The sequence below is a fragment of the Agelaius tricolor genome, unplaced genomic scaffold (genome assembly GCF_023055355.1).
Source record: "Agelaius tricolor isolate 1412-34295 unplaced genomic scaffold, bAgeTri1.0.p SCAF_4, whole genome shotgun sequence".
In the NCBI taxonomy this organism is placed as follows: domain Eukaryota; kingdom Metazoa; phylum Chordata; class Aves; order Passeriformes; family Icteridae; genus Agelaius; species Agelaius tricolor.
In genome coordinates this window covers 13,119,261-13,140,949 of record NW_027269264.1, presented here as the reverse complement: position 1 = coordinate 13,140,949, position 21,689 = coordinate 13,119,261, and the positions used below count along the sequence as shown (strand labels likewise).

General features: G+C 45.5%; 1 protein-coding gene and 1 long non-coding RNA gene across 2 annotated transcripts in view; one reads left to right on the top strand and one right to left on the bottom strand.

The window, feature by feature from the left end:
• Window positions 1-15,528, bottom strand: part of SLC49A3 (solute carrier family 49 member 3) — a 25,893-nt gene extending 10,365 nt beyond the window's left edge. Inside the window, exons 1-3 of the mRNA XM_071424628.1 lie at window positions 14,926-15,528; window positions 4,982-5,140; window positions 3,886-4,105 (exon numbers count right to left, since the gene is read on the bottom strand). Of these exons, the coding sequence (XP_071280729.1) occupies window positions 3,886-4,105; window positions 4,982-5,140; window positions 14,926-15,054 (508 nt within the window). The 5' untranslated portion in view covers window positions 15,055-15,528. The remainder of the gene's footprint in view (window positions 1-3,885; window positions 4,106-4,981; window positions 5,141-14,925) is intronic.
• Window positions 14,245-21,689, top strand: LOC139588877 (uncharacterized). The gene is made up of 3 exons (XR_011678850.1): window positions 14,245-14,982; window positions 16,559-19,818; window positions 20,511-21,689. It is a non-coding gene; the product is annotated as an uncharacterized lncRNA (long non-coding RNA).

Genomic DNA, 21,689 nt, shown 5'->3' with positions numbered 1-21,689 from the left:
CATACAGTTTACCTGGATGATAGGACAGAGTGCACCCACAGCTAGTTTGCAGATGATGTGAAAATGGGAGGAGTGACTTGCAGAAGAGATGGCTGTACTGCCACTCATAGGCACTACAATAGACTGGGGAAATAGGCAGAAGGGAACCTGGTGAAGTTTGACTAAAGGAAATACAATATGCTGCACCTTGGGAAGAATAAGAACACATTCACCAGTACCCCTTCAGACTCACCAACTGGAAAGCAACTCTGCAAAGAAGGACCAGAGGAGGAGTGGGCAGGGAGTCCTGGTACACACTAACTTGACCATAAACCAGCAACACAGCCTTCTGATAAAGAAAACCACCACAATCCTGGGCTCAGCATTAGGCAGTGTTGTCAGCACTAGCAAGTCCACATCTGGAGAACTGTGAGCAGTTCTCAGGTTCCCGGTGTGAGAGAGACATGAATTTACTGGTCCAGAAAAGAGAAAAGATGATTAGGGGACTGGAGCTTCTGTCATGTGAGGAGCCACTAAAAGAGGTGGGACTGATCAGCCTGGAGAAGCTGCTGGAAAGCAGTTTTATAGAGACGGACATGGGGTCTTGGTGGATTGCAAGTTGACTATAAGCTAGCAATGAATCCTTGCAGAAAGGTGTCCAACAGCATGCTGGGCTGCATCAGGAAGAGCAGGTGGAAGATCCTCCTCCTCTGCTAAGTCCCGGTGAGAAACATAGAGTGCCAAGTCCAATGCTGAGTTCCTTGATACAGGTACCAAGTTAGTGGAGCAAGTCTAGTCAAGGGCCAAAGACATGATTAAAGGTCTGGAACATCTCTCGTACCTAAGGAGGCTGGGACAGCCGGGACTAGTTAGCCTGGACAAAAGAACATTGGTCAGCAATTATAAAGATGGAACCAGACTTTTCTCAGTGGTGTACAAAGTGTAACACAGGAAACTCCACCTGAATATAAACTTCTTTACTGTGATAGCTGTTCAGCACTGAAACAAGATGCTCAGATAAGCTCCTACACCTCCATCCATGGAGATAATCAAAACCTGACTCAACATAAACCTGGGCAACCTGGTCTTGACAATTGTGGTTGAGCAGGGGTGTGGACAAGATGATCCCAAGAGGTGACTTCCACCCCTGTCTGTTCTATAATGATGCTGAGGCATCATTAATAATCCTATAGCACACAACTGTAGCATTTCTACTCTTGTGCTTGGGAAAGTACTAGCTTATGATGCCGGTGAAATATTACCTGCTTCTAAGTACATGGAAACAATTAAATAGTTTCCAAGGAGATGGATTACATCTTCTCTGTTGGGATAAAATGCAACTGGGCATTGTAGGGGACTGCCTGTAAACTAGTCAGCTGTTTCCATGAGCTATCAACATGCTGAAGCAGTTCCAGAAAGTGTAGATGGGGGTTGGAAAGGTATAGGTGAGCATTGGACTAAATTTGAAAGGACTGAGACCACTTGAGGAATTACATGGTTTCAGTTGCCTTCTTTTCCTGGGAAGAGCTATTGCATGGCCTAGATTATGAATGGAAAGGAAGATACTGAGTTAATCAACTATACATTATGATGGAGGGAACTGGTGGACTAGCTTGCAGTACTCTGCAGTGGGGCTTTGTGTTTTGTGGTCAGTGATCCTGATGCACTGGAACTCTTCAGGGTGAAGAAAGTGATATACCAACAGACTTCAGTAAATGAAGGCTCCTATGAATGAAGCAAAGGTCACTTCAGTGCACTCAGACAACTCTTTCTCCTTCTGACACAGGAGAATTTCTTGTGATCTTCACAGGGGATGAGTTCTTGGCCCTGCACTGCTTCTCTCTGAGTAAGTCTCTACAAGTGATGGGCAGAACAAACAATTAAGCTGAGTCATTAATCATTATGACAGCTGAGTCATAGTAATTTCAGCTGCTCAGCAGGATCCTGGGTGCAAGGTTCATATTTATCACAAAAGCCCACGGAAGCCTATCCATAGGCATTAAAAGCAGGAGGCTGTAGAGCCAGTTTCTGTATGCAGCACTGATACTGACAGAACTGGAATTCTGAGTGCTGCTCAGCATTAATTACACGGGAAGTGGGCACTGATAAATTGGAGCAAGATGACACAAAAAGCTCACATCAGCAACAGCAAGAATGGAGACAAGTGCGAAGAAGCAAAGGGAAATTTGGCTGTAAAGTGCCTGGGAGCCATTTGGTCTTTCAAGACAAAGTAGAAAAGAGATATTCAAATCTTTCAAGAGAAAGTAGAGAAGAGCTGATAACTACCTGACAGACAGATGCAACAAGACTGAATACAGAGGGCATAAAGAGCATTGAGATAATGACATTTGCCATGAGTTAATTAACAACTGGATTAAAAGACTGGGGCTGCGGCAGATCCTCCTTCCAGACAGTATTTAAATTTTCTTGAAATTAAATCCTGATATTGTACAGCAGACATTATGGATGTAACCAGGCATTATTAATGGAAGCCTTCCATAGAGCAACATGCAGGTGCTGCAGCAGACAACCATCACCATTCAGCCTGCACTCTGACATCCCAACATGCCAGACACTGAACAGCTTCAGGCCTTGGGATTCCACTGTTCCTTACTCTTCAGGTTTGTTCTTTGTCATAGTTAGATTCATTTGGTTCTGTAAAGACCGAGGAGGCTTTGAGAATAAAATGCTCTTTAGCTTCTCTGGCTGCTCTCTCACTTAAAGGAGCCCTTTGTTTGCAGGCTGCAGTCCTTCAGGGCAGTGAAGCACTGAGTGCCCAGTGGTCCTTGGTAATGCCTGTATCATGCCACACTGACAACAGAGCTCCTTCTCCAGCAACGAAGGTGAAGGTCTGTCTCAGCACTAGGAAAAGCAGTGCAAAAATAATTCATTCGTTCTGACACCATAGATCCATTCTTGCTAAACAACAGTGCCCATGCTCTAGTCCAGTAGCAGCATTAGAAAAGCTGCATAGGGCTGCTCTTCATTCCCCACGCCTAACCCTTCCTTACAGCTTCAAGGCAATGGGGAGGGAAGGCAGCTGCTGGCTGTTTTGAGGGAAGGACAGATGGGGCTGCCACACACATAGAGGTACTATGAGGCTTCACAGCTGGAGCCAGTGAACCAGCCCAGTTTCTGGAGCACCTCTCAAGTCCTTGGAGAAAAGAGGAAGAGATTTCTTTGGCTGCTGGGCAAAGTGTCACATGAAGAGAGGAAACAGGTCTATCAAGAGTGGTATCCTGTCTCTATCTGTGCCCAAGAAGCCAAGAGAGGAATGTGATTAGAACAAGCTTATCTGCTTATCCAGTTTCCCAAATTCCAGGCACTTAGCAAGGCAAGTGTGCTTTCTGCATGGATAGTCCTGCCATTTAGCATCCCCAACATGTTTGTGCAGACAGACAAGTATATTTTGTTTGTGTGTGCATACATACCAATTAGGAATATGTGCTCAGCCTTCCTACTGGATGAACTGGTGGGCAAAATTGCCACAGCAGCCTCACCTCCCCTCCATCCAGTTACAGAACTTGGCAACTGTGACCACTGGCACTACAATGCAATTTAAGACACCTTCCTAAGAAACTGCAAAATTAGGGCCACTAAATCTTAGTAACATTAAGGGCTGTCATCACCCTATGTGATATTTAGGCAAAGATGACAACCTGGTCCTGGAAGAGAGAAAGAAGGTTAGGAGTCTGGGTGGTGAGCACTGCACCTGGATGTGGCTTATATCCACTTCTTGTTTGTCTGTGTTGTTGCACATGACTAGAAGACTTTTGGGTGAAGCTGTATCTGCAAGGGCAAATGGCTGAAGTACAAAGGACTTCCTCTGCCTGCTGCCTCTGAAAGGCAAACAAATTGCTAGCAAGTTCTGTGAGGCAGCAATGTTACTTTGCAGCTATCACTTACACATTGATGCAATCATATTTGCTGTTGCTCTCTGGTGGTCTGGGAACCATAGTGCTGCCAGCTTTGTTGGTGAAAAGATGATAAGAGGCTGTGCTAATGCAGAGAAGCACTGTCCAACAAACAGGTACCAGTAACTCTGGGAACCCAAGCTCAGGAACTTCAGAACGCTGAACATCCGGGTGATGCTACCAACCATGTTCAGCCATGCACTCAGGACCACCTGCAGGTGAGCAGAAACAAACAGGGTTTGCATGCTGAAGCCTGAAGGGCAGAACTTAATACAATGGATTAGCATGAGCAAGGTCTCAAACGCACTACAGGAAACACTGGGTGCTAGTAATCACTGCCTGCAGACCCTCCCCACCCCTCTGGGCCACTGTGAGATGCTCCTGATCCTACCCGCCTCCTTAGGGAGTGTCTTGGGGTGACAGGGAGCAACGTGGCTGTCTCAGCCCCATGTAAGAACCACATTGATGAGAAATCTGAAGTTCGCTAATTACACCTTGCTATCAAGTTTGCACCATCACCCATATTTTGCTGTGACAATCCACGGATAATGGCAATGAATCATCCAGCTTATGGATCCTGCAAATGTTCTTCTATTCTATTAGCATACTAGTGTTTCACTGCTGCTTTCCACAACACAATTCTGGGATTGTGTACAGATCGCAAGCTGGCTTAGCAGAGGCCAAGCTCTAACCTGACAGGGGTCTCTTGCTTGCACTCTGTCCTGCTATTCCTTAAACTGGCCCAGACAACAAAATTGTGGTGCTAAGACTTTTCCATAGCGGATCTGACCCAATTACAGAAAGCTCTTCACAGAGTCAGCTCACAATATCTGTCCCTGTCAGTTGGCTAAGAAAATGAAAACTAAAGCTGGAAAAGGCAAGCATACAACTTTATTCTGACTTTTCCCACTGCTCTCTCCACCATCACCACAGAGGTGATGTTACTGAACTAGAATAGAGCTTTCAACGTGCTAATTCTCTGCAGCATTTGGGAAGACTCCTATTCAAAGCATGTACATTACTGATTTGTGCTTCTACTGCTACCTCTAGGTGAAACTTCCTCAGGGAAGCAGAACACTTCAACTCACAGCACAGCGGAGCCCCACGCTGTCAAGGACCCATGTTGCCACCAGACCAAATGGGATTGAGATGAGGAGGTACACCATTGAGAGCCAGTTGACTGTCTCCAGGGAAATGTGGAAGTAAGCAGCTGTCTTATCAGCTACAGGAGCAAACGTCAGCCAGAGCTGCCGAACAAAGACCAAAAATCAGTAAGCATCAACACCCCCAACAGAACAGTAATTCAGCATCCCCTCAAACTGAGTTTTGAGGAGGCTCGCTGTCTTAGTCTCTCCTTGAAACTGTGATGTTAAGGCTGGTAATAAAATTTCAAACCTTCAGTGTCTGCAGTTACTTGGCCCAGAGCACCCCTTACATTTCACTGCTTCATCCCCAGTCCCCTAGTCCTGATGCTGGAGGCTGGCAAAAGTAGAAGTCAGTACCTTTCCTGTCCCCATGTTGAACAGGTTGGCTCTGACACACTTACTTACCTGATGGAAACCACATGGACTCGTTCTGTGTTAGCATAAAAATATAGAATCTGCCACCTCCTCTCTACAGCTAAGATCCCTTAAACTTGGACTGGTAGTTTCAGTTCCATTTTAATACCTGGTTGTGGCCTTGTAAGAACAACTTTACTATGTGTCAGCCAAGAGATATATTATTCCCTGCCTTCTTAGACACACTCAACAGATATAAAATTACCTAGAGATTGCATTATTTAATGTATTAGAACACATAACAGGGAGGTACACACAAAAGAGGTACTTCAACAACTATCCACATTTTTCTTCCAGCGCCATATCTGAACACAGCTCCCTAAACTTTGTTGTAGACACTGATTTCATTGTTCCTGTCTGCTTCTGGTTTCTTATGAGAATGACAAGAACTGCTTGATCCTAAAATCAGATTCTGAGATCACATCCATGAGAAAGCAAAGGAGGTACTGCAAGTTAGAGGATGTTTCTGTAGATTCTTTGCCAAGATGCATCCTAGTGCTTTTCAAAAAGACTGGTTTAACCTATCAAGTGGCCTAACCATTCAATGATGTCAATTACAGGCTGCCTCACTGTTAGAGGATGATCTTGCTGCTGCTGAATACTCAAGATTATAAAGTTTGCAGAAATGTGAGCAAAAACTTCAGTTATAGCTTTCTACAAAACAACTACAGCCACAGTTGCTTTCCAGGTACTCCCTTTTGTCATCACAATCTTCCTCTTCACAGCCTGCATCCTGCACCCAGCATCAGATGTGGCGTTTACGTGTAACTGAAAAAGGCTTGGATAATCTCAGAGGAAGGTGTGCTCCTACAAACTGTTTCTTGTTATTTCCAGGGTTCCTGGGGTTTTTTTCTTACATGATAGGGACCATAAAAACTGTCACATTATACAGGAGCAGAGGGGAGATGGGCTTTTCTTCTCCCTAGAGTCACCATGTGACAACAGCCACACACAAAGAATTCTTTAGCTAGGCTTTTCCCCTAGCAGGGAGGCAATGAGTAAATGGTAGTAACAGAGAAGTTTTGAATATATTCTCAGCAGCCTTGCAAGGACTCCTAGCATCAGCCCTTTCTTCTTTTCTGAAAGGAGCTGCCATGCTGTACCTCCTGTATTCAATTCAAAGCTCATATCAGCATGCTGGGCTCAGACACACCTATGTGACATCATTTAAAGGTCTGGTAGGGGACGGATTTGGTGTTTACTCAGCTGCTACAGCCTGGTGAAGGAAGATGCTAGGTGCAGAAGCAAACTGTACTCTTAGACAACAAGGAGATGAATCCAGGTCACTTTCCAGACTTCCATCAGACAGGGATGGGAGTTTAATTGTTTAATGCTAATGTAACTGTTTAGATGTTACAAGCATGACTAAGACATGAGCATTAGTTTGCTTATGGGATGCTAAACTGCTGCTAAACAAATCCCAGCTGTGTATTTCCAACAACAGCACTTCTGTGTTCCTCAACGTGTGTTGTTCCTCCTCCTGTGTTCCTCCTATGCAGGGGTGGTGGTGATGAAACACTCTACAGGAAACAATTAAAGAGATGATACATTTTGTAAGACAGCTTCAGGTACATTTTCACCCCCTTGCTCCTCTACACAAAATGATCAACCATGCATTATATCATTAGGAAAGTGATGCCACAAGCCAAAGCACAGCATTTTCTGTTCAGTGACTGTATGCATCCAGGTGATCTGGGACCAAGCACTGGCACAATTCCATTAGATCTATTAAAACCATTTCATGCAGAAAACCAAGCATAGGGGCTGCCCCGTATTCCTATCCCAAGCAAGAGCTCCAGTCCTAGCATATCCATGTGAGAGCATGGAGGGTGGAAAGTTGCAGCTTGTCCCTCAAAATAGGAAGTGGGTCTATTTATGGGTCTGGAGAGAAAAAGTATGTTTCATTGTTTACCATGTGTTGTTCTAACACAGAAATTCAGAACTGGGCAATGGAGCTCAAAATGTAACTGTAGTCAAAGAGGCCACCAAATGCCCCTACAACAAAGAGGTGGCATTGTGGGGTTTTGCCTATGCAGGGAAATACACAGTCAGTATGCCACCTTCTGCTTTTGGTTTTCCCAGTTATGGTAACTTCACCCACAGCAGTTAATAAGCTCTTCTGCTGGAAGCCAGAGCCCTTATCCAACATGCTTTTCTGAAACTTTGCATTGCCAAGGCCGGCACCTACATAGAGGCTGCCCTGAGGTAAGCCCCCTCAGGTAGAGCAGGTAAAGAAGATGCAGCTCTCTCTTGGTGAGATCAAAGTCCTGTAAGCTCCAAGGATGCAGAACAGAGACAGAGAGAGATTCTGGCCTCCAGCACTCTCCAAGGGCCATTTTCTTCACTAATCTTTGGCACACCAAAACCACAGAATCACAGAATGATGGAATATTCTGAGTTGGAAGGGTGCCACAAGGACCATCAAGTCCAAGTCTTGATTGAATGGCCTGTATCAAGGCTTACCACTGCAGATCACAGTGACAGATACAAGGGGAGAGACAACATGTGGGGTTACAGGATGTCAGACCCCAGAAGCTTGTTGCTTCTGGAACAGATAAAGAAAGTAGAAACAGAGAGATACCTCTTGCAGGGTTGTTCAGTCATTGCAATTTTCAGTCCCTGCACAAGCTTCACTTTGTGGAAATACACCCTCGTGGTCTGGTCAAGCTGCATGCAGCTCTGTTGTCTGAGAGGCCACACAAAACCAGAGCCTCAGTGTGAGTTGCAGAAGGCATCAAGATGAGTTCTTGCTATATACTGCACTGCTTCATCTGTGCTCACATGAGCTTCTCCAAATGCAGTTCAATAGATGCCACAAGGTCAACTCCTGACTGTGATGCTGGCAAGCAATTTTCACTCACCTACTACAGCTTATATCCCTTCAAAGCCCTGCCAGTGCTACAATTAATGAAACCTTTTGGCAAACTTTGACAAAATTCTCAATTTGGCACAAGTTAGAGTAGATAATGATGAAAGTCAGCAGCAGTTCACTTTCTGGACCACGGCAAGTTAATCAAAAGATTTACATGGAAGCCCATGTGTCAGGATCTTTAGCTTGTCAGAGTGACCCCAAGAAGAGTTCGAAAGTCTCTTCTCCCAGACCGGTGCTTGTAGAAGGAGTCAGGGCTCTTCATTTCTTGGTCTCAAGGTTGTTTATTGTATCTTATCTATAAAATTCTTTCTCCTGTCCTGCCAAGATCCGCTCAGCAAGACAGTCCGAGGCATTCTGCCTGCCCCCGGGGCGGTGTTATGTCTTTATACTAAAAACTACATACACAATGTTTACAATAACTTTGCAATACCTATCACCTATGTTAGACAGTGAGCTTCTACTCTAAACCAATCTAAAAGTGCCAACATCACAGCAGAAGATGGAGGCCTAAAAGAAGAAGGAGAAAGGCTGGACACACCCAGATCCCTCCATCTTGCCTCCTGAACCCCCATTCCAGAAACCTCAAAATCTATTTTTCCACCCTGTGATAACTTCACTATTATTCTACTTAAACTGTTGCAGCTTGCTGATCTTCATATAAGGTTGGTAATTTTCTCCACGGGTCATAATCAAAACCACAGGTGTTTTGGGCTCCATGCCAGGGCTTCTGAGACCCCTGGCAGGGGTCTTGGCCATTCTGGACAGCCAGAGGGATGTTCTGGGTTCCCACACCCATGCAGAGCCACTAAGTCACAGGGACTCACCTTTGCAAGCCAAAAAGCCACAATGAGTTTGTGACCTCAATCCCCTGACACCTGTCAAAACTCACTTCCCCAGCAATCTGTCATAGATTTTGCATTAGTTGTTTTCAAATTGCAGCTCCTCCTGTAGTATAATCCAATATCAATTGTTATTTCACTGATGTTTTAGATCATGGTATTTGCTCCTTCAGCATTTAGTTATGGACTTTTGTCTCAGATATGCACCTAGCTAGTGTAATAATAGATGCTTATTGGAGTTTCTTCTCCAATAATTGGACGTTTCTTCTCCAGGAAGAAGGCAGGAATTTTAGTTCCTACACTCCTTAGAAACACCTTCATCTCACTGTGGTTTTAGGTTTAAAGACAGCAAAAGCTCCAGTGCTTGCTAGTCTGGTCTGGAATACATACCTCAGCAGGTATACATACACTCTTCACTATAAAAACTTGTGCTCAGCAGCTGAGGAAGAGAACAGAAGGGCCCCTGATGATCCACGAGCCTGTTCCAGCTGACACTGGGGTACAGCTGTAACTCCCACTGCACACAGCTGCCTGACTGGGGAGCCATGCCCCCACACTAGAAGAAAAGGACAGAAATGTTTTCTACCCACAGTCAACTCATATCCTCAGCTACAGGAGGGCCTTTCCACATCTTCTTTAACAATGAGGCTTGCACCAGGGCCAGGGCACTGACACTCAAACTATCTGACTAATACTGATGTTGGGAATGGTTCTGGCTCCACTTTCAGCTCTCTTGCCCTCTGCTTTAATCTTCTTCTAGCTGACATTTTAATTCTCCTGCACCAGCCAGAGACTGCTTGGTCCCTTCTCCATTAACTGAGATTTAATCTTCATTAAAGGTGGCTGAAAGGAAGGATGGAGAGGGACTTTTCACAAGGCATACAGTGGTAGAACCACAGAGAATGGCCTTAAATTAAGGGACGGTAGATTTAGATTAGATATTAGGAAATTTACTTTAAGGTTGGCGAGGCACAGGAACAGGTTGCACAGAGAGGTTATGGACTCTCCATGTCTACAGGTGTCCAAGGTCAGGCTGATGAACAACTTGGTCTAATGGAAGGTGTCTCTGCTCATGGCAGAGGGGTGGAACTAGGTGATCTTTAATGTCCCTTCTAACCTATGCCATTCTATGATTCTATGATCATGATCTTATGACAACTGCAGGCCTGCATGAGCATTCCTGTAATCAAAACAGGTTACAGCTGTTCTCATGCTGATTCCATTTTTAAGTTTTTATGTTGTCCTTTCTGATATCCTTGTAGACCCTTAGCTGACAGGTAAGGGTTTACAGGTGTCCCACTCTCTTCCTCCCAGAATCAGATCAAGTTCTTTTGTTTTTCTCCTGCACTCATTCCCCTTACGACTCCATCTTTTCTTGGTTCAGTTCTTCCACCCTACTGCCTTCACTGTTCCCACTCCCACACAGACTCTCCAGGACCAATTTCACCTGCAGGATCTGGTTTCCCTCCACCCATTTGAAGGGAGCCCAGTGTTTGTCCTTCCTCCCATTTCTGCAGGAGGTAAGCTGTGAGACACCAGCCCTCTGTCTGCAGTGGTAGCAAGGTGGTGCCTGAAGGCAGGACTCCACACAGGCTCTGCACTTTGGTAAGCAACAGCTGTGAGCTGTCACATATGATGGAAATGGCATACATGACAGATGCAAGATTTTTGGATCTCAAAGTGCAGCAACGTTGATGCACCACACATATAACCAGGTACAACCCTGACAAAAGCAGTGCCAGACATGTTCTTCACAAAAGGCAAGCTGGTAATCAATGCCTGCTTTCCTCATGAACAAATCAAGATTCTAAAAGTGGAAAGTATTTGCAGAAAGGCAAGCATATGCAATCAGGCAGGGTGGGACTCAGGCCACTTTGCCATGTCAGTGGTGGTATCAGCTAGCAAAGGTTGCTAGATGGAGTATTTTTCATTGTCTAGCATACTGTATAGCTGACTATAGAATGAGACTGTAGAAATGCCCCCGCAGTACCTTTTATGTGCAGTTTTAAAAGAAGGAGCCAAGGGGGTTGTCTTGCATAAAATGGGAATTTCTGCTTCGTAACAGGCACCAGCACAGCTCGCCAGTCCCCATACAGGCTTCGCCTACAGCAATTCTGCCAACTCCAGCATGCATTCTTTCATGTGCCTGAAGACAGCTTACAAGGTGATGTAAGAGATCTTTCTGTGACATGGATGCTGCCTCCTTCTCCTCTGAAACTGGACGATGAAGCCCTTACACCAGAGTCCCCATCTTCAAGGTTAAAAGGGACACACAGCTTGGAAGCAAACAGCCCCTGTGCTCAGCTGAAAGAACCCATGCTGACACAGGAGTTTAGGACATTAGGACAGAGGTGTGATCTTCAGAAAAGGCCAGATTCTTGCCAAGATGTCTCTTTTAGTCTCTACAGCTCTCAAGAGAAGTAGCAGGAAAAAAGAGCAGCAGCTGTGTGCACACGTGTATCTATAAGGGCACTGCTGGAGCAGACAGGTGTGGGTGAGGAGTGTGTGCACCCTGCTCTGGAGCATGCCAGGCTCCACTTGTGCAGCTCTCCTTCCTCTGCCAAGTACACTGAGTGGTAGTGTAAGTCCTCCACTTAGTGAGTCAGGAGCCACTTGGCCAAGTGTGAGCTAGCGCCAACCCTCTGCTCCCTTGCTCCTTCCCAGCTTGCTCATGCTGGTGAGCACAGAACCAGGCAGTAAACACTCTTGGTTTCATTCTTCTGTCTTTTTCTGTGTCTCCGGTGCTAAAGCAAGAGAAAGTCCCTCCTGTGAAACACGAAGTTCCCACCTGTGCAGCTTCACAGGAAGGAGGAAAAAAGGGAGGAGCTATGTGCTACAGCAGCTGCAAGCACAGCATGAATACTCCTAAACATTAAGCCTTCAGATGAAAAAAATCATACTCAAAACCACAGTGGAAGTTGGGCAAAACAAATCTGGGGAGAAACCACAGGCAGAGTTATGTCAACCCCCCATCAGCAGTGCTGCAAGAGACAGCAGCTGGGGATAAATCATCTAAGTTTAGCTGTAGTCACAACATCCTCTTTGCACACGACTTCAGGCAGCAAGTATATTATGCTGATGTCTGCTTATGGCTTTCCTAAGATAAGGCAGCAGTTTTTTACACTATATTGTCAGCTAGGAATTCCCAGAATAGCCCTATTTAGGAAATGACAACAAATTCTTGATAAGGTAGTACCCACTTTGTACAGCAGGGAGAGACAGAGGCTTTTAAACTCAGGCCAGTAATAAAAGCACAAGCAAGGGGCTATATTTATCGTTGGTGTAAAAGCCTCTATATCATATTAACTCCACTCTGCTCCAGTTAATGCAAGGATTGCACACGATGAAACAGCAGGAAGATATAGGGAAGAGTGCCTCTTTCATCACCACATGGTCTGCTCTGGCTTTGCTCAATCACTCTCTAAACCAGACTAAGAAATACTCCTTTCTCAGCCTGTACTTGCTGCATGACGAAATGTGCTGTCCTGCAGTTAAGTTGCTTCTATCTTGTCTCCTTGACACTGAAAGTCTCCCCCACTCAGTACTGTCTCCTGATTGCCACTGCTAGTGGCACCAAAGGTCACTAATAGAAAACTGCATGTCTATGGACAAGAATGAGGAATACAAGGCATCATTCTGGAAGCTTGATCCAGCAAATGTGGTTCAAGCTAGAAAATTCAAAAGTCCTGTGTCCTCACTACATGCATTTGCAGATAGCCTTACACAGATGTACATAGAACAAAATGCTGCATGCAACATCTGCACAGGAATTGATGACACAACTTGCAGGGCAATTTTTCACATCACAGAACTGGTTAATTAATCTTTTCGTCTGTAACTTTTAAATAGCAACCAACCACTTTGATTTCATGGACTTTCAACTACTACGTCCATTTTAATGTGATTTTTATCAGGAACATTCAGAAGAAACTTTAGCATCAGGAAATGTTTGCTTACAACTTTATATGTTAGCATAGTTGCCATTCCAGATCCTTGCAATGGCTTAGAAACAATAATTCCATTCTAGGATACTTATTAGGCACCCAGTCTTGAAGTTGTAAAGTTCTGGCCTAATTTCATACCGTGGAAAAATAGTATTATGGGCAGTCAGGAAGTTGTCAAGATACAAAGGAGACAGAACAGGTCAATCTTCCAGGGCTACAAAGTTTTCAGCAACACACTGAGGACACAGTAATACTTGCAGATATACTGAAAAGATCTGTTTCTTAAAGTTTCACCTTTAAGATTTCAGCAAAGTCAAAATCTGACAAGACATCCTGAAAAAGACTTGGTACAGTTTCCTTCACCCATGCTGTCACTGTCCACTTATAGGGTTTATTTCATGTCACATAATGTTCTTCTGCTGTGCCAATTTAACTGCAAGCACGCAGTGGGGCCTTTCTGCAGTACACTTTTTTACACTCTTAAAGGATATACTGATTTTCCATTGAGAAGGTGCATTAATTTTTTTTCCCCATATACAGCCAAATTCTCACTATGTTTTTTCCATTTCTCTACTCCAGCACTCTTACATCACGGAATACCTAATCATCCTTCAAAGCATTTAAATGTTTGCAGGTTGCAGTGCCTGATCTTGTCTGCCAGACAGCCTGCATTCACAGCATGGTAATCCTCAAGAACATGAATAATTCTACATCAGTCTGATAATTATCAACAATGTCCTCAATGACTTGATGAGCAAAGATCTGGGCTTCTTTTTCATATACTAAGCCTTGATAAGAGGAAGCTTTATGGGTTTATCTCTAGAACTACTGAATTTAAATCAGTTCAACAGGTGGGGTATGACCTGGCATCCAATTTTTTCAAGTCTCTCAGAACAAGGCAGAGTAGGCAAAAAGAAGTTCATACAACCATCCGTTTAGTGCCTAATCACTCCTATAGTGTTCTGTATATGCAACAGACCCTGAAAGGAAGCTTGCTTCTTTTCCTGACCAGATAAATCTGCTGTCGCAGGCAAGCAATGCAGCAGTTAACTCCAGCTCCTCTCCCATGGCGTTTCAACACTGCTCTCCCATTCTTAGGCTAGAAACATGTGACCCTCAGAGACGATGAATACTTTCTCTGTCTCCCCGTGGCATACGAAGTGTACTCGGCAGCAATTTTTGCTGTGCTCCAGGACACATTTTGCTTCATCCCAGGCTGACTTGACGCTGCGGTACTTCCTGCTGAGCTCTTGGAGATCCCACACACCCTCCCGCCCCATCCTGCCCTTCCCCCGCCACACCCCTCGGTGTCCCGGATCCCACCGGTCAGAAAGGAAAGCGTGAAGGCCTAAGTCATAACCAGAACGACAAAGTTCAAAAGTAAAACCCGGTTATTCCGTCCGTAAGGCACGGCCAGGCTGGCGCTTCTCCGAACTGTGCGCGTACAACCGATTCGGGTGCTCCAAGGATGAGGGGGTGGATCTGAGACAGGGCACTGGGGCAGAGCCCTGAGGATTGCCTGGCTGCTTCTAGGAAGAAACAGGAGGTGCTTTTGGCTCTGGCGAGCCATGTCAGCCCGTCTTCCCTCCGCACCAGCAGCAGCAGCAGCAGCAGCGGCCAGACCTGCTCTCCAGATCTGCTGCACAGCGAGGCGGCAGGGAAGGGCTGTGTGCCCTGTCTGCTCTGCGCCTCCGCCTGCTGCTCGGGCACTCGGGGCTGCCGGCGGCCGCCCCCTTCCCCAGCACTCCGGAGGATCGTCCCAGCCCAGGCCGGCTGCGGGGAGCGGCTGCCCGCGCCGGGAGAGGCGGCCGCACTCACCATGGCGTTGGAGCAGTTCAGCAGGCACACGACGGCCAGCAGGAACCACCGCCGCCGGTACGTCCTGAAGCGGGCCGGCGGCCCCAGGCTGCGCTCCCCCAGCAGGCTGGCCGTCTCGGCGCCCTCCATCGCGGCTCGGCGCGGTGCGGCACGCTTCGCTCGGCTCGGCTCGGCTCGGCTCGGCTCGGCTCGGCTCGGCTCGGCTCGGCTCGGCTCGGCTCGGCTCGGCGCTGCCCCGTCCGGCCCCGCCCCGCCGCCCTTCCCGGCCTCTCGGGGCGGCCCCGGCCGCGCCGCCGCCCGGCTCGGCGCGCTGGGCTGCGCTGCGGGCGTGCCGTCGCTGGGGAGCCGCCCCGGGCCGGGCGCCAGCCCTTCCCCGCGGAGCCGGGTCTGGCCTGCCGCGCTGCTCGGCGGGTGAAAGCCCGGCGCCCCGCATCAGGGCTGCTGAGGTGCGCGGAACGGGGCTGCCCTGGCGAGGAGACGCCTCTCCTGCTCGTGTGTCGCCAAAAAAACAACATCAGCATCGCCTCCATCGCTAATGCCCGCTGACGGCTCCGCGTTCCCGTGGGAGTCCCCGTTAGCTATCGCCTCCGGCAGCAGCCGAGCGGCATCTGCCGCAGCTGGGGGTGCTGGTGGTGGCATGAGCCGGGAGAAGCCTTGCGAGAGCAGCCCTGTTCGAGGGGTGATCGCTTACTGGAGTAGAAAAAGGACTAGAGGAGAATAAGGGGAGAAGTAAGACCCACAGGGGTCTATCAGCCGAAGTATATATAGTTTGGTTATGGATTTTTATGACTGGTTTTGCTGCTGTCTTTCCCCGACGTAGAGACACCCTACTAGATGTTATCTCCTACCCAAAAACTCACGAAGGGAGAAAAATGTAAAGGAATGCAAAAGAAGTCTCCAATGGTTTCAAACAAGACCTATGACTAGATCAGATGAACACTGGTAGTGCTTCGGCGTCTTTATGTCAACTCTGAGATGTAATCACCCTCACACACCCACTGCACACCAACACTCGGCCTCAGCAGTACTGAGACGACAGGCTGATGGATTCCAGAAATGACCCTAAAATACTAACATCCACCATGTCACCTCTTGCTCAGGCCTTTGAAATCCTTGTGCCATTCCTCGCCACAACCTGCTAAGACCATATCACCCTCTCAGTAAGAGGCTGAGGTCACTTACTGTTAGAACGACTTTATGCCAAATGCATTGAGCATATTTGGAAGAGTGGGTAAGGAAGGTTATCCTGCATGCCAGTATTCTCTCATGAACAATTTTAGCTGAAATTTTCTGGGATCGGAGAGGAGTAGGGAATAGAGAGAGGAAAATGAAGAAGAAGGAACTATTTCTATCCCATGTCAAGCCTGTTGTTTCAAGGTAGAGGGAAGCATGGGTAATTTGTGCAAGTGAGCAAGCTAGTCAGCTTTACTGACTGATGGATTGTGCCTTCTAGTCTCTCTTAGCTGGAATGAGGGGTTGACATTTAGTAATACCAGTTGACATTTTGTAATAACAAGTGGGAATATTAAGGTAATATTATTGATTGACATGTTTGTCTATCTACAAATACCTGACCTGGTTTGCCTGGTGTGTGAGATGCTGACAAATGTGCACTGTTGTTTGTATGTTGTAGGCTGATGCACAGCAGCTTCTGCCCTGCTCTGGATAGACAGATGATGCAGTGATCTGAGTTATGTGCATGAGTGAACTGCCCTCCTGACTCAGCAGTGCTGTCACATGCAGAGAAACTTATCCACCAACATGCTAGGAAGAGCCCAGATGTGTGGGACAGCAGAAAGGCACAGTGGCCAGTGCTCACCAGGAGAGCCATCATTCCCTCCTCTCCCTTGTCTCTCCTGGCAGAAAAAGCCCTGTGTGAAAATCAACTTCACTAAGACTCTGTGTAGATGAGCATCACCATGCTCACACCCTCTTCTGCTTAAAATCTCTATTATCATTAAAGATGTCTGAAGAATGCTGTCAGAAACCAAGATCCCATGTGAAATTCCCTTACTGATTTATTTTGTGAGTAAAATATGTCAAAAGCTCAAATATTTGTAGAACAGATCAGATTCAAGTCTGCCCCGTTTAGCCCCTTTCGATATTATTTATGTCAAGATAACATATGCTGTTTACTTGAAATAGTGTCCCAGAAAAAATTGGAGCTGGATGGTGACAGAGATACTTTCTGTGAGAGCTCTGCCATTTGGGTGCAGACATCAGAAATCCAGTGTCAAACAGGGCTACAGAAAGGGAAAAGGACAATGCAGCAGAAGAGAACTGCTTTGATGTTTGAAGCAGAATAATTTACTCCCACACCTGGGAGTAAAATTAATCCTTTTCTCCACTTATCCTTCTAGATGTATTGCCTAGTTGTATGCACCCTGTAAGGACTGGTCTGGAGCTGCGGAAACATAGGAGTATTTCGAGCAGCTCTTTGTGACCTTATTCCTCTGCTCTACACCACATCCCTGATGAACAGAGGCACCAATTCTATTGGCAGCACAACCAGGACAGCAATAGGATTAGTGTTGAAGGAGAATGGCTTCATCTGCCCTGCATCTTCTCATTCTTTCCTAGTCCTTTGTTTGTTCCTAATGTATTTCTATCAGTCTCTTTCTCCCCAGTGTCGCCCTCTCTTTCCCATCCTATCCCTATTTTCATCCTTGTTCTTGTTTCTATGATCTGGAAGGATAAGCCAGATTTCTGCTTCTTAGTTAAGCAGTTTCTTAGGTACTTGTACTGGGATACCTGTAGCCTCTGATGTGTGAGTATATCTAAGATATACTGAACAGATCCAGCTATGTAATTGATACAGTAAGTAAGGGAAAGAAAGTTTTCAGCAGTGGAGTAGTTGAAATCTCTGTACCTTGGTTGAAAAATAGATATGAAATAACTTTGTGTCGGAAGAGAATTCTGCACCCATAGCACTTTTCAAGTATTAAACCATCATGATGGTAATTACATGATAATCCAGGTTCCAAGCACGGTCAGAAATGGTGGCTTAAGGGGGAGGGGAGTATCCAAGATTTGTAGATGCTCATGGTTTAAAGAAATTACAAATCAGAGGGGCTGCAAAATCTTACAAAGTTTTATTAGTAAATGACACTCTTGGCGTGTCAATTGGTGTAAGCACATGGCACTGGGTTTGGGTAATGGGGTAGGTTGAATGAGAACAGAGGCATGAATTGGAGAGGAGGAGACAGAGTGAAAGGAAAAAAAGTCCTGGCTCCAGCACTGATCCAGCTGATGGTATGTTCAGGGTTCTGGGAGCACCTATGCACCTGTGCACCCAGGCTTTATAGTGGTACCTTCTACAGATAAATCTCCCCATACTGGAGGTAAATTTCTCACTTTCTATGCAAATTACTAATCCTGTGCAGTCCATTCCTCTAGACTTTTCTGGAAATGGGTTGGGGATGGCTTTGGGGATCTTTGGTGGTCTCAATCCCCTCTTACAGCCCACTTCTCAGCCTCATCCCTGCATTTGTGTTGCGTTGTGCTCATCTCCAGGAGCCAGAACTAGGACATTTGTCCCAGAAATGTGCTGCCCTACCTCCTTGTGGCCTCTTCTCCAGCCACATCCTGTTCTTTCTTAGGGTAAATTACCAATAATTCCTGGCTGTTGTCACCAACAATCCATGGCTGGCTCCACAGCTATCTGGCTATTGGTGTTTGAGACATACACATTAGCCCTCTTGTCTCCTAAGATTCTACAGAAATGAAGTCAGACCAGTTTGCTTAGGACTTAATCTGGTCTTGAAAACCCTCAGCAATGGAGACTGCACAACCTCTTTGGGCAACTGATTCTCCTGCTGGATCAGTCCTAGGATAGATGCCACAATGCAGCCCTCAGATAAAGTACAACTCATTAAGCACAACCCTCTGACCTCATTCAAAGTTGGATCAGTTGGCTAAACATCCAGACCAAAATGTCTTAGCTTAAATACAAGAATGCTGGTAGACAGAGTTGAAAATGTTGCTACATTCAAGGTAAATAACATGCATTGCTCTCACCCATCCACAAATCCCATTCTTTTATGAAAAAAGGGCAATCAGGCACGTTCACTGTTATGACTTATCCTTGATGAACCTGTGCTGATTATTCACAATTGCCTATTTCTCCTTCATGTGTTCAGAAATATAATGCGAGAACCTTTTTTATGGTCTTTTTTGCCAGGGATTGAAGTGTGATTGGACAGTCTGCAGTTGCTTGGGCTGTTCTTTGAGTTCTTTTTAAGTATAAATGCAACATTTCTACTGTTGGCAGGGATATCCATAGCTCCTCAAAGATGATTGAAACCTTGTGCTGGAGTCAGATGTCTCTCTCAGCATCCTTGGACACAGCCCTTGTATTTCCATGGACTTGTATAAGCCAAGTTTTCTCCAGCAACTCCTAATTCACCCACTCATGGTGATCTCTTCTATCCATGAATACCAGGCCTGAAGCCCTAGGAGACCTTGCTGTGTAAAGAAGGCATTGAGTTCCTCAGGTTTAATTGTGTCCACTTAGAGTAAAACACCCAGCCTGCTCAGTGACCAGATGCAATTTTCCTTGTTCAGCTGCTTACCATTTAGCAGCTGAAGCTCTTTTTGTAACTATTGACATGAAAGTTAAAATTCCAGCTGAGCTTTTGCTTTCCTGACACCATTCCTACATGCCCAGGCAATGTTTGTAAATTCCTCCTGCGTAACCCATCCCTGCTTCCATCTTCTGTATATTCTTTTTTGCACTGGAGTTCTGCCACAATTCCATATTTACCCAAGCCGGTCTGCTTATTTATCTCTTTTTTTCTTGAAAACTGAGATGGCCTGTTCTTACACTTGGTGGAAGCTTCAGAGATCTCCTCACTGCTGGAAAGAGTGACAGAGTGAAAAGCAGCTGTGCGAGAGGTGAGGAACAAGATGTCCTGAGCTGCAGAACTAAGGAGTCAGATGTCTTGGGGCTGCACCTTTGGGTTGACTAGCACTGAGAAAGTTGCAACCCTTTCATCATGGTTGGGGCATTGGTAATATCCTCCTGCATGGATCATCTGCTTGCTGCTGACACTGCAGGTTTCTGTGCTGCCGTGCTAATAGGTTCTTTCCTTAGCCACAGGTTTTCAGGAAACTGGGGGCTTTTGTTATATTAGGAATGCTGCCTCTCTGCCATGTATCATTAAAACTTGGTAACATTGAAAAAAATAAAGAGAGAAAGAAAAAGGAAATAGGCAAACTTACTAGTTTTGTGTGTTCTGTACTATCTAAGGAGCCCGCATGGTACCTGAAAGTGTAATTAAAGGCCACGCAAGCTCATGAAATACAGAATGTGTGTATGGGGGTGGAGGTGGAATTAGGATTGCTCAAGCAGTTTTTATTCTGGCATTTCCTAATGTTTTAATGTTTAAATTAACAAGACTTAATTAATTTTCATTACACAAAAATATGGTGAAAAGTGATGTTGTAAAAAAAATGGATCCACTGTCCATTGCTTTTTTCTTGATAGATCTCAGAAGCAAAAGGAGGTTTCCCCAGGGAATGCTGATTTTTTTTTTTTAATCTGGATGTTTTAAAGCTAATAAAGTATGTATTTGTTTGGTTTTTAGCAGAGAGGGCTCTGAAGACTCATTCTGCAGACCTGGAGGCCAGAAGTCATACTGTGTGTTTCCACAGTGCACAATGTGGAAGGTGAATTGAAAGAAACTATTTAAATCTTTATGTCGAAGACTGCCATGATACATGTCTAAGACCCTTCATGGAGCAGATCATAAATTAAAAACAACAGCAACAGCAAAAGATTTCAGAAGAGAGAGCAATTATTGAGTGCACAGAGCAAAACAGCAGCAAAGTATCTCCCAGACTGCAAGAGAGTATTGCATATGCAAGTTCCGCATTACTGGCAGGTATGGAGAGGAAACAGGAATGCAGAAGTCACTGCACTGGCATGTTTGCAGACTGCTGAACCAGACACTTTCTTCCGGACATAGATTAGCTGCTTGCTTTGACAAACAGAGCAAAACAGGCCAATCGAATCACAAAAAATATCATAGGAGACAACAAAACGCATGTCCCACACTCTGGGTAGCAAACCAGTTGTCCAGTGGCTGAATCTCTTCACAGTGAGGCAGGTCCTGGGAATGATTCCTCATGTTGCCATCACTGGCAGTTGTGAGCCTGGAAAACCAGCTGTAAGGGAATTGCGAGCAGCTGCCAAAAGCATGGGAAGCTGTGTCACCTCTGCTGCTCTAAGTGCCAGTGAAAGACAAGTACATTATGCAGTCTCATCTCGGAATAATTTTCTTCAGGGTAAGTTTAAAGACTTGTCTACACTTTGTCTCGCTCCTCCTTGTGGAGATGTTCCTTCTCCCAAGGCTGAGTACCAGTTTGTCTTCATAGCTACAACTATTACTTCAAATGGGGAGATCCAGTCTCACAACAGGTCTTTTTTGGCAAAAAAAAAATTACATATGCCTTAGAAAGGGGATCCCATGAATGTGAAGTAAAACACACTCCTGACTGCTGTATTTCTGCTGCCAGTCTTTTCTGAAGCCTAAGATTACTCAATGAAAGATGTAAAAAATTCCTATTTATTTCAAAGTATTTTCTTATTTTGTATTTAGTCCTCCTTGAGCTATTTTGTTTCCATTTATACTTGTATCATTTTTTCCCACTTATACAAGACAAGCAAGTGGAATTATAGTTTATCTAAAAATCTGTCCTTTGTGAAATCACAGCTTCCTTAGTGACTTGTAGAATAAATTTTTCAAGAACAGAAATGGAAATAA